Consider the following 10692-nt stretch of genomic DNA (forward strand, 5'->3'; position numbering starts at 1 on the left):
TAAATCTTTTTAAAAAAAGTTAAAGAGAGAAATGGAGGAAGGAACGATTTTATAATACTAATATTTTACAGAAACTCTAATGTTTCAAACTGAAGTTAAACTGAAGATATTCAGAAATAACATTTGCCCTCCTAAAAAGCCTAGAAATGCTTTGAGGAGAGCACTGGGATGCACTAAGATTTAAGCTGATAGACACTCGTCTTTTACAACGTTGTCATATGTGAAGGTATGTTGTAGAAATATATTCAAAGTTGTAATCTTACCCCTTCTATCTCATAGAGCCCACCTTTGCCACAGCTCTTACTCTTCACTCCACCAGCCCCAGTTCTCTCCAGACCTACCAGTTGTACTTCCTCAAGGACTTCCCACCAATTTATGCCTTGGAGGTCTGGTCCTTTTGCAAAAGCAGAGTTAGGACCAGAGACTGTGAAAACACAGCAAGGAAAAGGCAAACCATAAAACAGAAGAAGCCGTCTCAGAGTCAGGGAAGAGAGACACAGGGACAAAAGTAGTATATAGGAGACCATGCTCACAGCAGAGAGGAGCTAATGCAGAGCCTACGGGTGAAGTGTTGATAAACATGCCTTGTCTTCTCCAGGGATCACAAACTAGAGGAACAGAGAGTCTCAAAGCCTGGGAGACTTAGATACCGATCTCCCAGGTTAGCCTCAGACATGAGTAAATATCCAATCAAATTAACACCTGGCAGCTTAAGAACCGATCCTGCTCATGTTAGTGGAAGTTTGGAAGGTGTACAGTGAAAAATCAGAATGCCTTTTCTTTTTCCTTTCCAAGATCTATGGCCAGCACTCTTATAATAAGGGCTGAATTAAGCAAAGAAAATCATTAAAAAAACATTTATTTAATGTTCACATGATGAAGGAGAATTAAAAAACAAGGACCCCAAGAGCTGGAAATTGTGTGTTATTATTTTAGGCTTAGTTTTTTTTTAAATATAATAAGCCATTATTGGTACTAAATTAGGTGTCTTATCAAAGTCTACTTGACTCATATTCTTGCTGACCTCTCTGTGTGGTAATAATTTTCCTCAGGTAGCAGATACCATACTTCCAGAATGTGGCTTTTCTGATATGCTTTCAGGAAAGGTACAGCATGACCTCTTTAGATTTTATGACTTGCTTTGGGCTAGAATTCTAGTTTCCCTGATCTGCTTTAAAGAAGAATTCTATCTTCCACAGCATGCTTCTGGGGAGTAAGTAGAGGATGGAGAGTGAGAAAGGGAAGAAGTCAGAAGGAACATTTCACTTCCTGAAGCCTTTCTCATTTCCTTCAGTTCAAAGTAGTTGCATATCAAGGAACTGCACTTTGGGATATCATGTGCAGATATCATGAACACTAACAGAGAGACAGGGCTGAGTGCTGATCTAGAAGCTCCATGAGTATAAGAACTAGCAAGCCATCTGTCCCAGGACAGAATTCCTTAAATGACTTGTTTTTGTTACCTTCTGCATCCGTGGATATAAACAACTTTATCATGAGTGGTCATTAAGTATTGTTGAACTGAAACAAATCCTCTTGGAAACTTAGATAACAAAACTCTGGGGACATTTGTATCATTGACTGACATCTTTGAAGGTTCAAGGTAGCCTGTATTTCTAGACTTCAGCACCCACTCTCTCTTGGTAGCTCTCTCATCCTCCCTCTGTAGTGAATCAACACTAACTTTGGTTGAGTCCATTAGTCATATTATAGGGCATTAATCTATTTGTATGGAGTAAATCTCTAGTACAGATAAAATTCAGGTTCAAAAGTACTAGATACCCAGTTCCTGAGTTCAGTTTAGCCCTTCTAGCAGGGAAATCTTTCACATAACCTCTCATCAATCTAACAAGGAAATCTACTTTTCAAGTCCAGAGCTGGAATTCAGTTCTTGCTCTGTTCTATCCTTCCTTAGAGCTCCAAGTCAATTTAATCAGTTTTCATATATGTGTAAGGATAAAGATAATTTGGAAATGTTTAAAGACAAGTCCTAGAGTCAGACATGGTGGCACACACCTGTACTCCCAGCAAAGGAGCCTGAGACAGGAAGATTGTCTGAGCTATTTAAAACATTCAAGGTTAGTCTGAACTACATACCAATGCTCTATCTCAAAGACTCCACTAAATAAATAAATATTAAAAATAAAGGGAAGTTCTGCATATTATATGCTGTAACAATTATCATCATTCTACAGGGAGGGAATGGGGGGAGATAATCTCTCTGTAGGAGTAGTCTCCAAGTTTCCTGACTGTATAGACTGACTAATGAGTCCAGGCAGACTATTTTCATGAAAAATACGGATTTTTCTCATTAACTAAAAGCCATTTGGGTGCACATATAAGGCAAATACTTACTGAATGTTCACTGCATACCAGATATGTTGAAGATGGTGGAGTGAATAAAGAAGCATGCTTAACCAGTGCAGCACAGAATCTTAAAAGTCAGTACACTTATAATCATCTCACTGAAGTTGTAATAGAGTATCCAGGAAAAAATATGGAGAAAAGAAAAAGGAGAAATTATGTGGATTTAAATATCTAAAACAAGGTAAGTTGTGGTTGATACATTGTGAACCCCAATAAACTTATCTGGGGGTCAGAGAACAGAACAGCCACTATATTAAACGTAGAGGTTAGGCAGTGGTAGCACAAGTCTTTAATCCTAGCATTCTGGAGGCAGAGATCCATCCAGATCTCTGTGAGTTCAAGACCACACTGGAAACAACCAGACATGGTGACACATGCCTTTAATCCCAGCACTTGAGATCTCATGTCTTGCTTGGGAAAGACACACACCTTTAATCCCAGGAAGTGATGGCAGGAAACAGAAAAGTATATAAGACGTGAGGACCAGGAACTAGAGGTTTTTAAGCTTTTAGGCTTTTAGCAGCAGTTCAGCTGAGATCCATTCCAGTGAGGACTCAGAGGCTTCCAGTTTGAGGAAACAGGATCAACTGAGAAGTTGGCAAGGCAAGGTTAGCTGTGGCTTGTTCTGTCTCTCTGATCTTTCAAAATTCACCCCAATAGCTGGCACTGAGTTTTTTATTTAATAAGACCTTTTAAGATTTGTGTTACAGCAAGTGTGGTGAAATTTATTGTTTTAATTAATGAATAATACTATCAACCTGCCTCATGGGGTTATTTTCAGCAATTTCCAAAAAACTAGAGAAAAAGACTTTAAAGTCTAGGAATAGGGGCTAGATTATATAGGAAAGACAGGTGAGTTTAGGACACAAAAAACAATGGACTAAATAATGCACTGCAGGAAATAAGCAGGTTAGAAAAGAAAGAAAATGTTAGCAACTCCAGTTAACCAGTGTGTAGCATGAATCTTAAAAGTGCTTATTAATAAAATCAAACCCAGGGCCAGTTATTGGGGTGAAATGCTGGATGGTCAGAGAGACAGAACAAGCCACAGCTACCTCACCTCACCGGATCCTCAGCTGGTCTTGTTTCCTTAGACTGGAGGCCTCTGAGTCCTCATCCAGAATGGGTCTCAGCGGAACTGTGCTTCTAGAAGCCTGAAAGCTTAACCAGCCAAATGCTTAACCAGGCCAAAATGTTTCTAGTTTCTGGTCCTCATGCCTTATATATCTTTCTGCTTTCTACCACCACTCCCTGGGATTAAAGGCTCGCTTTCTGGGATTAAAGGCGTGAGTCACCATGCTTGGCTGTATCCTTGAACATATGGATTTCTGCCTCTGGAATACTAGGATTAAAAGCGTGTGCTACCACTGCCTATCCTCTATGTTTAATATTGTGGCTGCTCTGTCTCTGACCCCAGATAAGTTTATTAGCATGCACAATATTTGGGAGAATACAATACCACAGCAGTGTGTCTGTAAGTCAGAGGACAACCAACCCTCTTTCCACCATGTGGTCCCCAGGGATTGAATTCAGGTACTCAGGCTTGGTGTCAAGTACCAATCAGAGAACTGCTGAACCATCTCACTGGCCCAAATTTGAAAACTTTTTGAGTGTGGTCTAATAAAGCAGCCACCACCAGAGACTCCTGTGAGCTTCTAGTAGGGTATTGGACAAAACAAGAAAAATGACACATACACACCAGGTCTGACGTGAATCTGAAGGGACTCAATATGTTCATCGTGACTAAATATATATGATTTCATTTCCCCTGCAGATTCTAGGATGTATCCTCAGGTTTGTTTTTTAAATAAAAACAGGTTTATGCATAGCTTCCACCCAACATATACTAGCCCATGTGAGGTGTGCATTGCATTGGTAAATTGTCATGCTGTTTCAGCTCACCGAGAAGCTGGTTCTGAAAGTGAGGTTGCCCCATTCCCATTTTTTTTTATAAGTATATTTGCCTCAAAGTATCCTCTAAGACCACTCTAACTCTGTGACAGGAAGAAAAGACAACAAAACACCTCAAGGGAAAACTAATGTACCCTTCAAGGAAGATTCTTCTACAGTGGTATCGATGACTGCAGACTCACAGTTGAGAAGGAGAGACACAGAAGGCTTCTGGGACAGTCTCTCTACCTCATCCCACATCACCCCACCCCACGAAGGAAGCAGTAGACAGGCAACCATTGAAAAGAACTCTTAAAAATTGTGTTGGCCGGGCGGTGGTGGCGCACGCCTTTAATCCCAGCACTTGGGAGGCAGAGCCAGGCGGATCTCTGTGAGTTCGAGGCCAGCTTGGGCTACCAAGTGAGTTCCAGGAAAGGCGCAAAGCTACACAGAGAAACCCTGTCTCAAAAAAAACCAAAAAAAAAAAACAAAAAAAAAAAAAAATTGTGTTAGTGATGCTGCAGTGTAGCTCTTCACAGTTGATGGCTTCCAGTGGGGGTAAGGTTTGAAAAGGAGTTTAAGGGGGCAGCCACTGGAAGTTTTGACCATGCTCCAGTGAGTGTACTGGCAACACAAACTGGACTTGGTACTTTTTCTCCTCTTTTTTCTTCTTCTCCTATTGTTTTGGGGGAGGTCAGAAGGATAGGGGATGGACCTGGGAGGACTAGAAAGTGAATGTGATCAGGGTGTATTATGTGAAATCTCCAAATAATCAATAAAAATATTATGTTAAAAATTTTAAATGTATCCTTGAGAACAACTAGAAAGCATTTCCAACAGAGGTTACTGCTGTTTACCCCATGGGATAGAAGTGGCTGTGGTGTGGAAGAGAAGCAGGATCAACCAGAGGAAGCTCTTCCATAGAGAAAAAGCTCAGTCAGAACTTCCACTGACTCCACTTCCCCAGTCAGTTTCAGTTTATGTAGAGAGCCGTGCACGGCCGTGCCTCAAAGATGGAGCGGCGTCTGGCTTCTGCCTTCCCGACGGCAGATGCTCCTTATTTGGCTAAGGCTAGGCTTCTGCACACCTGGACCTAATCTGGCTTGCTTGTGTATGTCTGACCCTAGTGGCATTGTCCACGTGGCACCACGGGGTTGATTGCCAGTGGCTATAAAGGGCGTGGGCTGACTTTCTCAGGGGGGTAACTGTGAGAGTGACTGTGGGGGTGACTGTGAGTGAGAGAGAGAGAATGGAAGAGTGAGTATGAGTGAGAGAGAGAGAGTGAGAGGAGAGAGAGAGAGAGAGAGAGAGAGAGAGAGAGAGAGAGAGAGAAAGAAGAAGAAGAAGAAGAAGAAGAAGAAGAAGAAGAAGAAGAAGAAGAAGAAGAAGAAGAAGAAGAAGAAGAAAATGACTTTCCCCGGGGTCAGAAGATTGTTCAAGGTTCCTGAATAAACTGCTTGGAGAAGAGCCTGGCGTCGCGTCTTCCTTGCTGGTCGAGGCGGACGCGACAAGTTTACAAGCCCCAGATTTGCTGATGTTACCTTCTGCTGCTGTTTGTCCTTTTCTGAGAGGACATTTGCCTGAGAGGACATTCTATTATTCCCAGGACACTCTATCTGGAACTCCAGCTGACTGGTTCAGCCAGGATCCCTTGGTGAATTTCTGCTGGATGTACTAAGCATCCAATGTGATGATGTCATGTTATCTGTCTATATGTCTACCTATCATTTGATTTTTTTTTTTTTGCTTCGGCTTGTTATATACTTAATAAACTCACTCATTGAAAGCCCAAAGCATGACTAGCAGAGATCATTGTCCATACTACACAGAACACCATGCTAAGTCTTGTTGCATACAAAATAACAGGGCACAGAATATGATAACACAAAAACAGAACATCGAGAGCAGCTTGCTCCAAGAGTCATGGAAGTGCAGATGAACTGGAAATAAGTTAAGCATGAATCCATGTAAATAAGATGCAAGGTTTAAATATTATGAAGAAGAACATGTATACATGATCCTAGGACAATGGAATCATTGAAGAGTTTCAGAAAGGTGAAAAGTGACACACACATTGTAAATTGTAAAATGTTCACTCTGCTGTTTGTAGATGGAGCCAATTATGGGGCAAGGTGGCAACTTCTTCCAAAAGGACCTTGAAATATTTATGAAGAGATAGACAATAGGTTGGAGCATAGTCCAAAGGTGAACAAAGGTGAAAATGTAACATGTATGCACATACACATACACATGCATACACATACACACACACACATACACACGCACACACAATCACATCTCCACCAGAATAACTTATAAGCACTTCAAATTCAAATATTCAATTCAAATGCTGGACTATTTTTGCTACAGGACAGCATAAGAGAACAGAATACACACAATCAGTTTCTGCTTTAACAGCCATGTTTTTGGTGGTGCCATTTACTATAAAGGAAAACAGAGAGGAATACACTTTTTATGAAGGGAGGTTCTAAATCAGTTATGAAGGAATTAATTTTGAAGGATTTATAATCTATGTGTGCATGTGAATTCACAAGATTATTATATATATTGTTCAGAGTTCAGAATTACTGAAACCCCTATATGCATAGTAGGTCTATTAATATGTTGTATAATCTTTACAGCTCTTTCTTCTCATCTGTAAACTAAATTAACTAGCATTACTTTTCAAAATTATTTTAATTAAATATATTACTACTAAAAAACCACAATAAGTCACAAAAATGATTTTTCTTCAAGCATGCGATTAAGAAAATTAGGAACAAAAGAGAAACAACTCTATTTAATCCAACAAGGGCAGGGTAAAAAGGAATTAAAGAGAGATGCTTGTCTATTTCATTCATTTTCTAAACAAGTAAAGGAAACAGAAAGAACAATGGTCTGAAGAAGTGTAAGCAAAAGAACTGAATAATTCTAGCGGAAATATTAGAATTGGTAAGTACTTGAGAAGGAAAAGTACAGTACACCGCCCTTCATTCAGAAGCTGTGAAATACACAGGTGGTAGAAAATGCCAGTCCTTCAAGTATCTATCAGTAAGAAACGCAAACCTCAGTTGGTGTTGCTCGTTAGCACGAAAGATCATCAGCTTCATCCACCAAAGAGTATGACAACTCAAGCAAAAGAAGCCTCCATTTTTCCAGAGGGCTGGTAGGTCTCTCCCCTCTCCTCTTCACCTGCTCTTTGAACATGGATCAGTTGCATTTCAAATAAGCAGGAGATAAAAGTGTCACCACAACGGTGTTACCTAACTTTAGTTCTCAGTGCCCACTCATTGTGTCTTCCTCAAAGAGAAGAGAAGAAGGAATTTGTCCTGGATCTGCTTGGTCTTCACTCCATAAACAACTGGATTTAGAGCCGGAGGGATAGCCACATAGAAGTTGGCAAATAAGATGAGAACATTACGAGGGACACTGTGCCCAAAACGATGAGCAAGAATGGAGAAGAAGGCAGGTGTGTAGAACATGAGGATGACACAGACATGGGAACCACATGTGCTCAGGGCCTTTTGGCGGGCACCCTGAGAGGAGAGCAGAAAAACTGCCCTGAGGATGAAGATGTAGGATACAGCAATCAGGATGACATCCGAGATAACAGTCATGAGAGGAACAGAAAACCCATACCAGATGTTGACAGAGATGTCTGCAGAGGAAAGCCTGGCAACGCCTATATGCTCACAATATGTGTGAGGGATAACACGTGTCTTGCAAAATGGCAGCCGCTTCAGCAGGAATACATCTGGCAGGATGACTGAGAAGCTCCTCACAATAATGCTCACCATAATCTTGACCATCACCTGCGGAGTCAGGATGGTGTTGTACCTCAAGGGCAAGCAAATAGCCACATAGCGATCAAATGCCATGGCTAACAGGATAGCTGAGTCCACTACAAAGCTGAAGTGCAGAAAAAACATCTGAGTGAGACAACCAGAGAAGGTAATTTCTTGGGAGTCAAACCAGAGGTTGCTGAGCAGTTTGGGTACTGTGGCAGTGGACAAGATGAGGTCTGTGCTGGCCAGCATGGACAGGAACATGAACATGGGCTCATGGAGGCTCTGCTCCACTGCAATCAGGTAGAGGAGGATACAGTTGCCTACAATAGCCACAACATAGATGACGCAAAAAGGAATCCCGATCCAGATGTGGAACTTTTCCAAGCCGGGTATCCCAACAAGGATGAAAGAAGTTGGGTTATAACAGCTTAGGTTGTACATGGCCTCTGTGGGATCTGCTGGTTCTTGAGCCTGAGGACAGAGATTCTTTTAGAATCATTTATAAAAGGTAACAGTTCCACTCTAGTGCAGAATGTTGGTAACAGGCCAGCACTCCTGCATGGAAGCACTTCCTATTCCCAAGATGAAGAAATACCTGTAGATTGATTATTTATTGCCTGATCTATTTGGCAATGGTTTCACTTCATTTTGGTGTGCATTTATATCAATTAGTAAACAATATAAAAAGTCATTCATGGGGTTGGGGATTTAGCTCAGTGGCAGAGCGCTTGCCTAGCAAGCGCAAGGCCCTGGGTTCGATTCTTAGCTCAAAAAAAAAAAAAGAGAGAGAGAGAAAGTCATTCATGGAAAGGAGAGGAATGAGAACAAAGAGGGAAATATTTATAATTTATAAATAAATACAGTATTTAAAATGCTGTACTGGGGACTGGAGAAATGGCTCAGAGGTTAAGATAGAGTACTGCTCTTCCAGAGGACCTAAATTCTGTTCTTAGTACTCTTTTTTTTTTTTTTTTAAGATTTACTTATTTATTATGTATACAGTGTTCTGCTTCTGCTTGCATATATCCCTTCAGGCCAGAAGAGGATGCCAGACCTCATTACAGAGAGCTGTGAGCCACCATGTGGGTGCTGGGAATTGAACTCAGGACCTCTGGAAGAGCAGCCAGTGCGCTTTACCTCTGAGCCATCTCTCTCTCCAGCCCTGTTCTCAGTACTCCTGTAGGGCAGATCACAATTGCTTGTAACTCCAGTTCCAGGGATCTGACTTCTTCCTCTGGCCTCCACAGACACCTGCACTCATGTCTACATATTCACTTTCACACACACACACATAGACACAGAATTTAAAATAAATCTTAAGTTTATTTTTTAATGCTGTACTGGATGAAGTTGAGCTGTAAGAAAAAAACAACTGACTTTTATAGGGCAAATCCTGTGTTTCAGACAATACATTTGATAAAATAAGCTGATGGGGTTGAGTGATCAAGGAGGAAAGCTAATAAAGAAGAATGGACGAATGAGCAGGTTCTCATGCTGGGTGTTGTGGGAGCTTCTGCTTCAGTGGTTGAAATGTAGTTTGATCCAGTTTATAGGCTTTTGAGGATGCAAATACAAGAGCATGCATCTTTCAGAAGACACATGGGAAGAGGGGAGCAATATTAACTATAAGAGAAAGCCATGAACCCAAAGTATATTTTTGAAAAGTCCTAAAGTTTAGGCCCTCGGGGCCTATGTCCTAAACCTTATGTGATCTCACCTCTCCATTGTTAGCAGAGGAGACACTTCCACCACCAGAATAGAGGATGCCTCCATAACCACAAATCCCAACAGAGGAATTTATCTAGGCAAAGTGCCTGCTGAGTCTTACCTCCTAGAGCAAAAGGAAAGAATCATAGAGAAGTTTTGCCTCAAAGTTTTCCTTCCTTGTCTGCTGGTGTCTAGACCCTAACTGTGAGAATCTCTAGCTTTACTCTAAATAGAGGCCCCATTTAGGGATGGCACTGACATGGGAAAATGCCCTTTGAATTCTAGCTCAGTTTCTGTGACCTATTTTAGACAGGTTTTTTTTTTTCAGGTGGAAGGGAATGATAATTGAACCATCAATACCAGGAAGTCCCCCATTGTTGAGGACCCACAGATTCTGAGTCATACAAAGGTAAATGTCAGAGAGAGTCAGTGCTCATCCAAAACCTAAGCAATTAACCTTAATAAAATTACAAAGCCATTCAAAGTATAGGGAAGTGACTTGGCAGGCAATTCGTAACAGTTCTACACTAGGACCTGTGGTGGGGATCTGTAGTCTTATGCCCAGGAAAAGAAAACCTAGGGCCTCATAGGCTTTGTGACATGTCTTCTAGGTCCCCAGTCAGTGCTTTACACTAGTGAGCTACTCTTTCTTAACTTGTCATTAGCACTTGCCTTAACCAGCCAAAGCCAATACATTGCATCCACCTGAAAGAAATGCAGATGGCCGTTTTCTAAGGCCCATTCCATGGCCTGGTGCAGAGTAAACTGCCAAGAGCACAGAACATTTTTGAACAGTGTACAACAGCAGACACTCCATGATGTTCTCCCTAAAATGATGGCCATGTGATCTCCTCTGGCTGAGTAAACTCTGGAAGCCCCACCATGTCAAAACATCTCAGTAATTTAGGAAGTTTAAGTTCAGCCTATTAGAATACAGATT

General features: G+C 41.3%; 1 protein-coding gene across 1 annotated transcript; it reads right to left on the reverse strand.

Annotated features, from left to right (window-relative positions):
• Positions 1-7544: 7544 nt before the first annotated feature.
• Positions 7545-8486, reverse strand: LOC131900984 (olfactory receptor 52H1-like). The gene has a single exon (XM_059252293.1). It carries the CDS (start codon positions 8484-8486, stop codon positions 7545-7547), a length of 942 nt encoding a protein of 313 aa, XP_059108276.1.
• Between the last annotated feature and the right edge of the window lie 2206 nt (positions 8487-10692).

This window comes from Peromyscus eremicus, chromosome 1, assembly GCF_949786415.1.
Source record: "Peromyscus eremicus chromosome 1, PerEre_H2_v1, whole genome shotgun sequence".
Taxonomy (NCBI): Eukaryota; Metazoa; Chordata; class Mammalia; order Rodentia; family Cricetidae; genus Peromyscus; species Peromyscus eremicus.

What these genes read in the sequence shown, in the direction of transcription:
- LOC131900984 (XM_059252293.1), bottom strand. Translation starts at nt 8,486, where the DNA reads ATGTACAACCTAAGCTGTTATAACCCAACTTCTTTCATCCTTGTTGGG.